A 14,154-nucleotide genomic window follows, 5' to 3' on the forward strand; every position below is an offset into this window, starting at 1 on the left:
CCCCTGGTAGGGTCCAGCGAGACCATGAGCCCCTACGAGTTGATACAGGGACGGAGTCCCGCTGGACTAGGTGGCTTCGCTCACTCAACATCCCCCTCCCCTCTGACTTCTACTGAAGCCCACACCTGATATTGAGCAGCCACAAAGAGACTTCTGATGAACTAGGAGGTACTTCAAGGTTCCAAGGAGAGGTCTAAGGGCCCCAGCGTATTTTTGGGTCTGCTGATCTTCTTTTTGGCCTCTTTCTGTCTTTCAGATGTCCCAAGTTGAGGAGGTACATCACAAAAAACTCTTAGAAGAATGAAGGACCACTCTTACACAACCTTTCATCTCATCTCCCTCTCCCTTTTCTTTTTCTCAAATGTGAAAGACAATTCTTAAAACAAAGCCCACTTAAAACAAATGAATGTAAATAGGTGTACAAAAATTTGTATAAAAGTTAATATTTAATTATTGAAATATGGCAAAAGCATGATTTTTAGAAAAATAAAATTCTTTTTTTTCTTTCTGTAGTTCTGCTGTGTTATTTTGAGAAATTTCCCCCATGTGTGGGGGGACCAGCAGATCATGCTAGCAGTTTGACTTGGGCACTGCTGAGGAAACTGTGAGCAGGCTGAATCTCCATCCATTGGGCGCCAAATGTACTGTTTGTATTTGTGTCTGTGGCAGGAAGTGACAGGGCCTCAAAGGGCGCTGAAGGCAAAAGTTTTAAATCAAGAAATATGACAAACAAACAATCTTTTGGACTATTACAGTTTTCTTTATTTAAATAGTACCATCCTCCATGTTTCTCTTGCGTTGTTAGAATGGTCAGAAGAGTTGCCTGAGCTATGTGTAACCTACTAAAAAGAAGGGAAAACTGGATCTGATCTGACAGAATTAAAATATTGTACATAGGTGTCAAAAAAACCAGATTTTTCTGGTGAAATGGAACACAGTAGTCTACTCCAAATGTGAACGGCAATGGGAGAATCTGTGTGACTGTAACTTCCCATACAATATTGTCCATTTCATTATAAGCCAGGCATGATCTAAAACGGAGAAGATAGCAGTTTGATGCATACCAGGTGTTGAGAAGTGAGCCCCAGGCTCACAGAGTCTAGTGTAGTCTTTGGTACCTTCAAAAGACTTCTAGAGGAGAATGATGCCCAGGGTCTCTGTTCCTGGCTTCCCGAGCCACAGGCCATGATATGCTTCCAATTCTCATAGTAAAACTGAGGTCTGTATTGAAAAAGGCCACCAATCACAAACTGTGATGGAGAGGACAGGAGTGTTAATAAGTGTAACAAGTGCTGTCTAATAGCAGTTCGATTGTTAGGGAAATTACCAGCTAGTCCTGAGATGTGGATGTTACTCAGTGCTTCACAGATAGGCAAAATATTCAAATGTCCCTGGAAACCTGAATAATAAGAGCTCTTCTGCACCCAGCACAGCTGTGTCTCTAGCCGTAGCTGATCTCCAAAGCTTCAGAGTAAGGGGAGTGCCTTCGCTCTTTATGGATCACCAGGTTAAAAAACCCCCAAAAGTAAAAACATCTGTCTTATGCTGTGACAAGCAGAAACCTTGAAATTCAGGATGTAAAAGTTGGAAGTGCAGTGTGGAGAGTAACCAAGTGACAGCAGCTGGGCTTCCTTACGGTAGTGACTGCAGAGGTGACAGCTCAAGAGGGACTTCTTGGTTGTCAGAGCTCAATGCCTGTGTTGTCCTGGTTCTTCCCCAGGAGCCTTCCAAGCTGTTCCATCCAACAGTGCAGGTTCTTCCACCCTGTTTGAAGGCCATGCCTTGGACCTCCTAACTATCAGTCTACCTTTATACTTTGCTGACACCAATGCCTCAAATAATACTACACTGTACTGGATATTTGCCTCCAAGAAGAGACATCATTTCCTGCCTTTCCATCTTAATTTCACCAAGCTATGCAGGCTGAGATCTTTAGCTATCCACCATGCTGTTTCTCTGCTTCTCTTACTTTATTTAATGAAGTATTTGAGAGTAGTGACACCATATGTTGTGTAATGTTACAACTATTTGAGTACAAAATAGTAATTAAGTGCAAAAAGTTTTGTCTGAAACAACAACTGAGTGGTACTTAAACGCTTTTCCCTGCATGCAGGTCGAAACACTGAGTATTTTTGCCCATTCCTGATCAATGTTCTTTGAACTCTTTAAAATATGTTTAAAAAAAAAAATCCCACAAAATTCCTAAGTAAAATACCTTTTTTTCAATTTATTACTGTGTTGTTGATGTGGTTTTTTCGGTCGTTGTTTTTACTTTTTTTATTTTTTTTTTTGCGGGGGTGGGGGGACAGGTCAGATAATTAGAAACATGTCTACCCATGTTGTGATATGTTAAAATCTCATGTGCATTTTGGAAATCACTTTGTTGAAGTAAGTACAATTTCTTCCGCTGTTATGGTAATTTTTGGAAAATCGTGGAAATCTGGGCAAGTGTATTAGTTTTTCAAATATAAAACCTTGGGTCAAACTGCATAATGATCAAGATAATAAAGATAAATGTAACAGCCCCCAGGTCTCCTCAAACTCAGTATGCCATGTATCAGAATTCATTACACGGTTTACTAAAGTAAGTATGAAAAACCACTGGACTAAAAGGTCAGCTTCATATTCTGTTGTGGGTGGATTGGAGAACTTGTAACTCAGCTCACCATGATAACTATGCCTGATAAAAGCTTTGAAGTATTTTTAAGTGAGAATGTTAAAGTCAGAAATTTCAAAGTTGATGGGGGCCAAATAAGTAATGTGTTAACTCAGAGGCTTAAATATTTACCTGAGTTGTCCCACTCATGACATTATATTTTCTGTTTTCTTTTTCAGACTGGACTATCCTGATAGCATCATTACTAATGGAGTACTAGTGGTAATGTATATTCTTACAATATTTCCTGTGCCTGCATAACAAGGGTTCATCTTTTTAACTCTGGAAACTTTGAGCTGTGTTCCAAAGCCAGTGCTATCAGCCACATTGTCCTACTGAGAAGAGGGATCTGTTGTTGGCACTAAGGATCCCTGTTCTTCCATCATTTCAGTGCAATGCCCCATTCTGCAAAGGCTTGCTGTGGGGCTACTGCCAGGATACCTGTGCCACCACTTTCTTCTATGAACTTGAATTTCCTACCCATTATTTCCACAGTACATCTGGAACTATCAGAGGTTAATGAAAAAAACAATGAAATGCTCACAAGAAGAGTCTCATATTTCAATACACCTATTATTTTGAATGTCTCATCTTCTTTACTTAACTGTCTCTCCAAGTAGCTCATGAGTTGTTCCTCTCTACTTCAAAACTTAGAAAAAACACCATCACTATTACCCTTATTCAAAGACATAGTAATAGACAATGATTGTGTTGCTCATTGATCAATTAGAGTGCTTGGTTGAGAACAGTATAAATCACTTGCAATATCATGTACACTTTCCTCAATCATCATTTGTCCTCTCTTGCTACAGGCACGTGACGTTTACTGTTTGGAGGTTAGAGTGGACACAGGGAAGCTGAAGCAGCAATCCACAAGTGAGGTTATTGCTTCATTAACCTATTGTTTTTGTGTCATGATTCAGCCGTTATAACAGATGTTGAAAAATTAATAATCTGTTGTGCTTCTTAGTCTAGCTGTGTCACATAATGCTTAGTTTCGCCATGGCCAACATTACAGAAAGATTGTATCTATTGAAATTCGAGTTAGTCAAGTATTTATTTCTAAGGCAAATCTTAAACTGATGCAAAAATAGAGCCATACGTAGTAGAATTAAAAAGTTGGAAAAATTATATTAGCTCTCTCTGTTTATTTCTTGTTCAAAATGAAAATTTATCTTATATTAAAATTATAAATCTTATAATTAAATTATTATGCAGAAATCTTATCCTGTACATTTAATTTGGGTTTGAGTGTGTACAAAGTTTCTGCACATTCAGTGATCTGAGAGAGATTTTTTTGTTTGTTTGCATAAGCAAAAATAATAAACTTATGCTCTTAAGTTTAAATGTAAAATTGTATTGAAGTGGTCTGCACAAAATGCAAACCACCACCAAATTAGGACTTTGCCTGTAAAATGTAGGTCTAGTAAATATATCAGGACTCTTCACTAGTTTTTAAATTAATTCAAATAAATAGTAGCTTCTGCAAAGCTGCTCATGGGGCTAGTCTCAAAAAAATCAAGGCTGTTTTAAGACAATACATGAATGGAATATTGACCTTTATGAATAAAATTATAGCAATGGCTGTGTTGCATTACGGGAAGTTTTGGACTGAAATGTAGCATGGGATGGAAAGGTTAGTGACCTAAAATGATACGCCTCTTGGCCCTGATCTTGCAGAAGAATGGCATGCTTTGTAAATGTAAAGGCTTTTTCCTTGCAAAGAGCACAGCCCAGGGCTTGACAGGTTTGGTTTTTCAGTTTTGGTGACATGAGGGCACATGACAAGTAGTCTGCTTGACTTTTGGATTTTAATCATTTTAGTATAATAGCAGACACAGCACGTACACAATGAACCAAAACATACTCTCTTATTCAATGTGAATAATCCAAAATGCCTTTAAACTCGTGCACCTGTAAATCTAAATCTTGGTTTTATTTATTCATGGATAGCACCTACCAAGTAGCACTCTACAGTATTTTAAAAACATGTGATTTCTGTATATTAATTATTTATATAGACACACCCAGATGGTTTATATCAGTTTTCGATCTGTTTCTGCCACCTAAAATCTACTTAATCATCATGGTTTAAGGAAAATCAGAGGAGAAGAGGATTTTATTTACTAATTATGTGTGTTTACTTGAAATATTTAAAATCCTCTTTGTTCCCTGCCTCTATGTTCAGGTCACAAGCTTACGTTTACAGTGAAAGGATCCCATGAAGGAAGCCAGACAATTTCGCTGGACTCTGAGCCCAGCCTTAGGATCATCGTATTTCACTGTGTCATAAATGACCACACAAGACTGGATATCACTTTATCAGAAGAGGTATGTTCCCCTTCTGAATGTTCTCATTAACCTCAATGAAATTAGAAGAAGAAATTAATGTAACTAGTGAACTGAACTAGCCCTCTTAGTAAGAGAAGTTCTAGACATGACTAATGTTTCATGTGTGCATCCCTCCCATTTTTTTGTATTGTTTCAGCTGGTCGATGAAACAGAGAATTCCAGGGTCCTTTCTTTTCCTCTGAATTCACTCCCTTTGCAGAAGGAGATAATAGTAGAAGAGGTGAGTGCTGTCAGCCTTTCAGAACAAATATTTTCAAAATGTGCTTAATATTGTCCTGCCAGAAATAAAGTTACTAATTGAACAAAAATCACTCCATAAAATTGTACAGCTATTTATTGAAAATGTTAAAAAAAATTAAGACCATCATATTCACTTTTATGGAAGCAGGTGTTAATAATTATGATAATATGAAAATAACTGCAAACCTGCATCCAAAAATTAGAATTAAGGGGTTTCAAAGAGCAAAAATTACTGTCATATGCACATGCATTTCAAAATTTCTTTTTGGGTATTGAGGTAATTCTGGAACAGCTAGTAGTTTAAAACAAACAAACCAAAACCAAACAAAAAAACACACCAAAAAAAAAAAAAAAAAGATTAAACCCCCCCCCCCCGCAACAAAGCCACCACCATCACCAAAACAAACCCACAACCCAGAATAGGAGCTTAATTCGGATCTTAACTTGTCTAAATATTGATATTGAGAAGAATTTTGTGTGTAATTTTTTTTTTAAAAAAAGGTAGCTTGTCTCATTCCTGTTATTCCTTCTAAGCGTGTAGACTGTGAGCTGGTGTGGTGTAACATGCAAGCTCATGGCACACGAACTGCCCCAATCAGACAGGTTTATTAGATATGAGAGAATTGGATTCCAAGCAGGGAGTGAGACTTTGGTTAATTGTACCAAAATAATGTTCTTAGCCATATAAATTACTATTTGAGAACCTCCTTCTCTTACCGAATGAGCCTTGCCTGAGCTTGAAGGAAAAAAATGTTTTAAAATTTGTTGGTAATTAGCTTTATTTTCTGGATTTCTAGGATCAGTCCTTTCACTTGTGCTTGACAGCAAGAAAATGGTAAGACAGCCTCTTTTCTCCTGTCATCCAAGATTACTGTGAACTAGTTATCTAGGTTTTTTTCTATGGTAGGTGGAGAGATGAACACATACCACGTGAGTGCTTTGTCCTATACTCACATGGTGCCTGAGGTAAGTGCAAGTCTGTGGCCCTTACAGGATCTTGCAGTTCCATATGAGTTTATGAGCCTTGGTAATTTTCTTCAGAGTAAATAAACCTATTTTATTACTATTGTTCTTAGACATGACTAAAACTGCACTACTCAGATATTAATTTATTGCCCATTTATGTCAATAGTCAGATCTGTGTAATGACTGAAAAGAACTCTGTTCCTCTTTAAATTTGAAAAGTCACCAAGACAAACGTAATGTGTAATGTGTAAAATTGAAGATGAAAAGGTTTTATGGTACAGCTAAAAACTTCATATGGTTCACAGCATCCTTACTCTTGGGTAATATGCAGAAGGGAAGCAAGGTAGATTTACAGAGCATGGGAGGAGTTTGTGTAAAAGGAATACAGAGCTTAGGAAGAAGAGCTACCTGCTCTGTCTCAACCTGTAACAAAATGTATTGACATATAAATCTAGCAGATACAGATTTACAGAGCAAGTGAGCAAGAGAAAAGTTAGTCTACCACTAAAAAACATTGCTTTTATAAGTAAGTTCAACCAATTGACCTTATTCTGTTTTCAAAAATTAAACTGTCATATACCACATTTGCTGGAGAACAGAGGTTACTGATATTAACCATTGAAACATTTGTGTTTGTGAAATACTGGTGAAAGTAACGTTCAGGATAGTTTGCAGCCACCAGAGGGTGATGTGACCCAGAAGATTTAGTGAATATTGAGTGCTTTTCTCAGTAACAAATGTATTTGTGTTTTTGGAGGCACAAAACGTCAGTTGCCATTTGATTTGCCTTGTACCTTTTTTTTTTCTGCCTTTTTTTTTTTTTTTTTTTTGCTTGTGTCACATTTCTCAAGGGGGAAAATTCAGTGTGGTTGCCCATGTGGAAAAAATGATGGATATTCTTACATATTTGTAGGATGAAACTTCCAAATGCGTATCTAGAAATCTGTTCAGCATGCAGGTGAAAGGCTGGATTTCACAGGACAGAAGCTGAACAGGGGGTGATGCTGCAGGACTTGCTCTGCAGTTGAAGGTCCACCACAGAGCTGATTAGGACCTCCATTTTAAACACTGTTAGTGAGCTGTCAAAGCCTGAGAACAGGTGATGGTGGTATCACTTGAGTTTTCCAGGATATCATGGTCACAAAAAGGGATGGATACAGAAAAGATCACTCCTGGAAGTACCCCTTTTTGTGATCTTTCCCTGTCTTGTGTGTCTTGTCTTTGTGCCTGTGTTCACAAGGAATCTAAAGCACCTTGGAAACTACTCTTCCTCCTTGCTACTACTCCTTGCTGGCAATACAAATGCTCCTTTTTCTTCTGTTCCTTGATCAATATGCATACTTGGAAATGGCTTGTTTTACAGATGATTTGTGGAGTTTACCGATTACCTGCCCTCCGGGTCTTGAGATCAGCTATAAAATGACATGTGCGTTGATTTGTTCCATTGTCTATTCCAGCTCGGGAGACCTGGATGTGCGCTTGGGGTTTACCCTGTGCAAGGAAGAGCAGGACTTCCTGCGGAAAAGGAAGAAATACGTTGCTGCTGCTCTGAAAAAGATTCTTCATTTGGAGGAGGATCTGAAAGAGCATGAGGCAAGCCAGTACAGTCCCTGGTAGCAAGGCCTCTCTGGGGATTGGGATCTGGCTCGCAAATTGAAACCACAAATGAAAAAACAGCTTAATTAACCTTGCTGTTCTTGGGCAGGCCTGGCCACCTAAGGCATGAGAAGAAGTAGCTGATTCATACAGCAGAGCAGGAAAGGCAGGATAATGACTTTACAGCCCCCAAAACCTTCTCAACAGCTCCTCAATTCAACCCATTCCTGTGGGTCTCAGGAGGAAAATTTATAGTGGGTGATACGGAACAGCTGGGAGATGGTGCCTGAAAAATAGTGTACCTTAACTCAGTAACAGAGGCAAGGTGATGGTCATGGCATTCGTAAGTGATTTTGAGGGGAGGGAGCAAAAATTTTCACACAGATATCTGAATAAAAATACTTCAGGTGGCTTCTGTAGCAGCAAAAGTGTTTTGTTGGTAAAACTGGCTACTAAAATAAAACTGTCAAGCTGGAAGAGTGAATATTACAACACTGTTGAGTTGTATAGATGAAATAGCTGATTAAAACTGTTGTTTTATCACTGTAGCCCCTGCTGTTTATTGAAAAGGTCTAAGTACTCTGGCTCTCCTATTCATGTATTTAACTTCAAAATTGTGAAAATAATCCATTCTACCTTGTTAACTGACTTACATTTGAGCTAAAAATAGATATAAATAAACATTTTTGATAGAGCCTGTAAGCATCGACAGGACGCAAGATGCTAACAGAAGCAAAAGGTGTACTAGATCAGGAAAAGACTAAGAGAAGAATAGTCTGCCTTATATTTGGACCTTGGAGGATGGGGAGCCCTGTCGATGATTATGCTTCAGGACATAAAGTAATTAGTGGCCTGAGGCCAGGAGGGCTTCAGCTATTGTGTGGTCTGGCTGATCACAGGGTGCTGTGCATTCTTCTGAGGCACTGGTCATTGTTAGAGGCAGGATCACAGATCCCTAATGTGCTCTGGCACGGTAAATGCTGTATTTTCTATGACAGTTTCTAATAATACACTTTGAGAAGAATTCCAAGGTGATGAGGCTTATTTCCAATTGTATAACAAGTAGACAGCTTCCTGCCCACCCAATCAGAGCAGGTAAGACAGAAGCCTTCTCTCTCCCATCAGTCAGGTGGTGGCAACAGAAGCCTTTTAATACATTCTTTTTCCACAAAGTAACCTCACTGCTTGTGTCAGCACCTGTAACCTGTTATCTGATTTTTGCAGTAAGAAGGATTGCTTGTCTCTAACATGCGTGGCTTTCACTCCTGCCTTGCCGTGTTGGACAGGTGCCAGTGGTGGCCATCACGACAACTGGAGGAGGGACGAGATCACTGACAGCGATGTATGGCAGCCTGCTGGGTCTACAGAAACTCAACCTGTTAGACTGCATTTCCTACATCGGTGGTTTATCGGGTACCACATGGTGAGAATGACCCAAACAAGGCTCATGTTTCCACTCTCTTTGCTTAATACTCTTGGCTATTTGTATAACACCATCAGCTTACATGGCACTTAGTAGATCAAAAGCATTTCCATTTTCCCCACAATGTCCTCTGTGTCCACCAAGAGCAAAGAAACAAAACATACTGAATAAGAGTTCAATTGTGACTTATGTCAGCTGCTTTTGTCACCACATTGACACAGTCCATGCCTGATATTTTCATGTAAATGCTCTATTACCTTTTCATATTTTATCAATTATACCTCAGACTGAATGCAACGAATCTGTCATTAGACTGGAAATTGAAGAAAGATGGGAAGAAGAATTTATGCCTGCCATTTGCTGGTTATTCTGACTTCCATTTTGGATTTAGAGTGCATCTCCCTCTGGTAAAAGGTGTATTTGGGGCTAGTGGAATTAATACTATTGCAGACAGTCCAACAAATGATGCCAAGTTACTGACCTTGGAGAGACTATGGCTATGTTTGCTCGTTATAAAGTGCTCTCTCCCAGTGGGCACATGACAGATAATGTCATATTTAATATATCTTAGATATTTAATAATGTGGATTCCAGGTGTCTCCACTCCTCTACACCTGATTGGATGTAGAGATAGTTTTTTTTTGTTTCCACTGAATTGTGTGTCAGCCCTTTAGATAAGTCCAAACCTTAATGGCAGGTTTGTCTAAGTATTTGCCGAAATCCTCTTAAGTTCTCTGTACGTATGCAGAGATCTGAGTGTATCTGTCTGTGTTATGATTTTAAGGAGACCAGTAAGAGTGGTTGTACCGGGGCATGCCCATGACCCAAGTACTGCCCAGTTCTCTTGCTGGTAGGAGCCAGTAGCAGATACCAGCAACAAATATGAGACTAGAGGAAACTAGTAGTGACTATTCCCCTGATAATTTTTGAGCACACGTAAATGTTTGGAGGTTTTGTTTGCTCTTGAGAGTATTTCAAGTGCGTTCAATTTTCAGTTGTGAACCACATAAGAACTGAGAAACGGGCAAACAGGTTGCACAAAAGTTTTTTGAGGCCAAACCACAGCATTACTTCTCTTGCATTATTTTCTTCTAATGTTTCTTCAGGACAATGGCAAACCTTTATGAAGATGCTAATTGGTCACAAAAATATCTGGAGGATGCAATCAATGAAGCTCGCAAACAAGTAACCAAATCCAAGATCTGCTGTTTTTCTTTGGATTGTCTTAAATACTATTATAATGACCTGATGGAGAGGACTAAAGAAGGACATAACACTTCTTTCATAGACCTTTGGGGGCTTGTCATTGAATCCATGCTACATGATAAGGTATTACTCTTTTTTACTCCTTTTTTTGTGTTGTTTGTGGGGTTTTTTTTGTTTTTTTTTTTTCGTTTTTCGTTTTTTGTTTTTCCAGAAACCTGATGAACTTCTATAGCTAAAAAGAGAAAAAAAAATCCTGGGATGTTGTTCAATACTACTAATGCAAATAATCAATTTAATTGTTGATTAAATTCTGGATATTCCGATCCTTTATTAAAACACTGCTCTTGCCTTAAAGTGAGGTGAATCTTGAACTGAAGAAACCATGGCATTGTAGTCAAAGGTGTTCTTTCATCTTAAAGAAAGACAAATCCTGAGACAAAAATAATTTGAAATGTAAACTAATCACTTTGGACATGAAATATTCTGACTAGAAGAGGGACTTAAAAATTTGGAATAATTTACTTCACTAACATAAATTAATATATGCATTTATAAAGTGACTTAGTTACAGACTGCATGTGGAGATGATTAAAATAGCGGGAAAGACCATTCTGTAAATATGTTAGCAAGTTTTAAGAAAGAGTGATAGAAATTTTGGTACTTTAAAAATAGCATAACTTCAGTAGTTTCCTTCTGGTTTATGTTTATACAAGGAAGTTCTAAATTGTCATGCGCAATAGAGTATATTCTTGCATATTAACACACTTGCAAAACACACCAAAATATGACGAATTCTGTTCCCTGAGATCCAGCCAAGGGAAGTACCTTACCTTTCACTTAGCTACATATTTCTTCCTGGGAATGTTTTTTTTTTTCTTTGCTGAATCTACAATCAACCTCTCTGCATATCTCAAAATCTGAGAACCCATATAGAGCATAGCTGCTCCTTATGGGATACTTGCCAAGTTTGGGATATCCCATGGCAGATGTTTCTGCACAATCCAGTGAGCTCAGAACAGGAGGAGAACCTGGACAAAGCTCATAATTCAAACTACATTATTTCAAGTGCAAGTTGTTTTTGACTTCATTCCATTAACCTTTTTTAATCAAAACCAGAAAGATGAGCACAGACTCTCGGACCAACGGCAGGCTGTGGATAATGGTCAGAACCCATTGCCCATCTATGTGGCCATCAACCTCAAGTCCAACTATAGTGCTCAGGCATTCAGAGGTAATTGTTAGGATCCAGATTTCTTAACAACTTTATAATTTCAGTAATCCAAACAAGACTAAATGCATGTAATCAGCTTTAATATTTCAACAGTTCTTTCATTCTAATATCAAAAAAACCTTCTAAAATTTCACAGAATAGTGACTAACACCTAAAAATAAAAAATCCAAACATGTTTACTCTTTAGAATTTGATGTGACCAGAAGCAAAAAATATATTTATAACACAGAAGACGCCAAACTCACAGCTTATCCTGGTTGCAAAAACCCTGTAACTAAGCTAATCATTATGATGGTTCCACTAAGTTTTATATTGAATAATAAAAGGGAATACTTGGAATTTGGGGGTCTAGTGGCAGGAAAATCACTATTTTCTCTAGTTTTTATATTCTCAGTATTTATTTAAAATGAGCACCTGAGTACATGACACCAGGTAAATACTAAGCTCTCTGTCACTGGTGCCCTAAAGGGAACAAGTTTAACATGTCCAATACATATTTGGGTAAGATTAAATACAGGCAACACTTATAGTTTAATTCACACCAGGGCATTTCTGACGGAGATTGCTGTATCAAAAGATGTATGTTCTCTCAGAGCATTAGTACTTTAGGCAATATGGATAGAGCTATAGCAGGTGAGCAGCATATTATAAACTAGCCAATGTCTTTCTCATCATTTTTTCCTGTTCTCTAGTCCTTCTACTCTTCTCTTTAGCGGTAGTTAACATGTTTTTTGCCTTTTTATGGTCTGGCTGCTGTCGCTGTAGAGTGGCTGGAGTTCACTCCTTATGAAGTTGGTCACCTGAAATACGGAGCATCTATTCGTGCAGAAGATTTTGGAAGTAAATTCTTTATGGGAAGGTTGGTGAAGAGGCTCTCAGAAACTCGGATTTGCTACATGCAAGGTGACTATTGCCTAGGGGTAAAGATGGCCTACTCGAGAGGCATCTGGTGTGAGTGAGCATGTGGTCTGTGGTGGACAGCCCTGGGAAGACACCGGCAAACAGGTTGAACAGGTGTGAGCTTGCATTAGCAAGGACATTCTTAGGAATATGCCCATGAAGACATCCATCAAAACAGAAAGGAAGTATCCAAGGGGAAAGACTGAAGGTGTGTATCAATTAAAATTCTTCCAAGACTGCTCCATCAATCAGTTTCTGTTCTCTCTTTTACATTACAGGCATGTGGAGTAGTATATTTTCCATAGATGTGATGTATGTCTGGAATTTGGCTACTGATTCAGAGGACTTCTGGTGTAGGTGGACCAGAGACAGAGTACAAGATATTGGTGAGATGTTTTTTGTGGTGTTTTTTTCCTTTACAATCAGTATACACAGCTTATTTTCTGTGCAGAGGCCTAATGCCTAAAGAGATGCTGTCAAAGTCAAGGAGAGAGAGATGAGGAAAGCAAAGCAAAGATATCAGCTAAGAATTTTTTCTGCTTGATTTAGAATAACTAAACTGTCCTTCTTTAATCAAGGTTTGGTAAATCTGTGCCTTTTTCTAAAGGACATACAGACACAAAACCAGTCTCCAGCAGAGATGTAAAAATAGTGTTGTAGTAAGAATGCATCTTAAGATTATTAAGTTAGGATATGGTTCTCCTTGGCCACTAATACTGTCATTAAATGTCTCTGACAGAGGGCTGTTTTCTCCACTGAACTTGCTTTGGAGAAAGCTTGCTCTTGCAAGCTTAATTGCACAGGGAACCTAGAGTGGTGGGCCTCCTAACTTAGCTAACATTTGCAGCTGGGTGATATTCCCATACTTTCTGATGGTGTCTGTTCAAAGGCCAATGTTGTCCTCCTGTATGTTTTGGGAGCCAGCTCTCCCCCACACCATGCACTGCAATAGAGGTGGGCATCATTAGAGGAAGCCTGGAGTGGGAGGTGGTGCTTAGTGCTTGGCAGCTTGCTGCCTGCAGGTAGCTGTAACCTGTCTAATGCTGAATTTTATTTGGTAGCATAAACCTTAAGGGCTTAAAACTATGTTTGATTTACCTTTGGGGTGGGAGATGGTGACAACTTGGGTAATTAGTTACTATTTTTTTTTTTTTAATATTGATCATTTCAGAAAACTGTCTTAAACTCCAAACTTTGTCTTTCCTTCTTACAGAGGAAGAACCCCTTCTGTCCATGAATCCCTATGAGATAGACACATGTCTGCTCACTCCCTCGAGCATCTTCTCCTCTGCACTGCGAGATGTCTTAACAGGGCGCCCAACCATTGCACAGTATCCCAATTTTATCAGAGGCTTCCAGATGCACAGCAAATACCTGGAGAGTGAAGGATTTTCTACCTGGAAAGGCACAGTAACACAGAATGTTCTTCAGTAACGTTTTTAGGAAGTTTAGGTTAAGGAATCCATTCAGGATTTCCAATGAAGAGGAAAAGACAGGATCAACTTCTTCCAAAATTCCACTTCTCCCTTCCCCAAATGGAAAATGTGGGAGCCAGACTGGAGTGGCATTTCATTTTAAGGGGTG

General features: G+C 38.7%; 1 protein-coding gene across 2 annotated transcripts in view; it reads left to right on the top strand.

Annotated features, from left to right (window-relative positions):
• The window catches only part of LOC102094352 (cytosolic phospholipase A2 epsilon), a 33,139-nt gene that overhangs the window by 15,900 nt on the left and 3,085 nt on the right, over window positions 1–14,154 (top strand). For both annotated transcript variants that reach the window (XM_013366920.3, XM_065064553.1), the window contains 12 exons: window positions 2,836–2,878; window positions 3,469–3,532; window positions 4,845–4,987; window positions 5,145–5,228; window positions 6,046–6,083; window positions 7,672–7,807; window positions 9,097–9,233; window positions 10,340–10,562; window positions 11,556–11,670; window positions 12,436–12,573; window positions 12,849–12,956; window positions 13,784–13,975. In XM_013366920.3, the coding sequence (XP_013222374.2) occupies window positions 2,836–2,878; window positions 3,469–3,532; window positions 4,845–4,987; window positions 5,145–5,228; window positions 6,046–6,083; window positions 7,672–7,807; window positions 9,097–9,233; window positions 10,340–10,562; window positions 11,556–11,670; window positions 12,436–12,573; window positions 12,849–12,956; window positions 13,784–13,975 (1,421 nt within the window). The remainder of the gene's footprint in view (window positions 1–2,835; window positions 2,879–3,468; window positions 3,533–4,844; window positions 4,988–5,144; window positions 5,229–6,045; window positions 6,084–7,671; window positions 7,808–9,096; window positions 9,234–10,339; window positions 10,563–11,555; window positions 11,671–12,435; window positions 12,574–12,848; window positions 12,957–13,783; window positions 13,976–14,154) is intronic.

This window comes from Columba livia, chromosome 5, assembly GCF_036013475.1.
Source record: "Columba livia isolate bColLiv1 breed racing homer chromosome 5, bColLiv1.pat.W.v2, whole genome shotgun sequence".
Lineage (NCBI taxonomy): Eukaryota > Metazoa > Chordata > Aves > Columbiformes > Columbidae > Columba > Columba livia.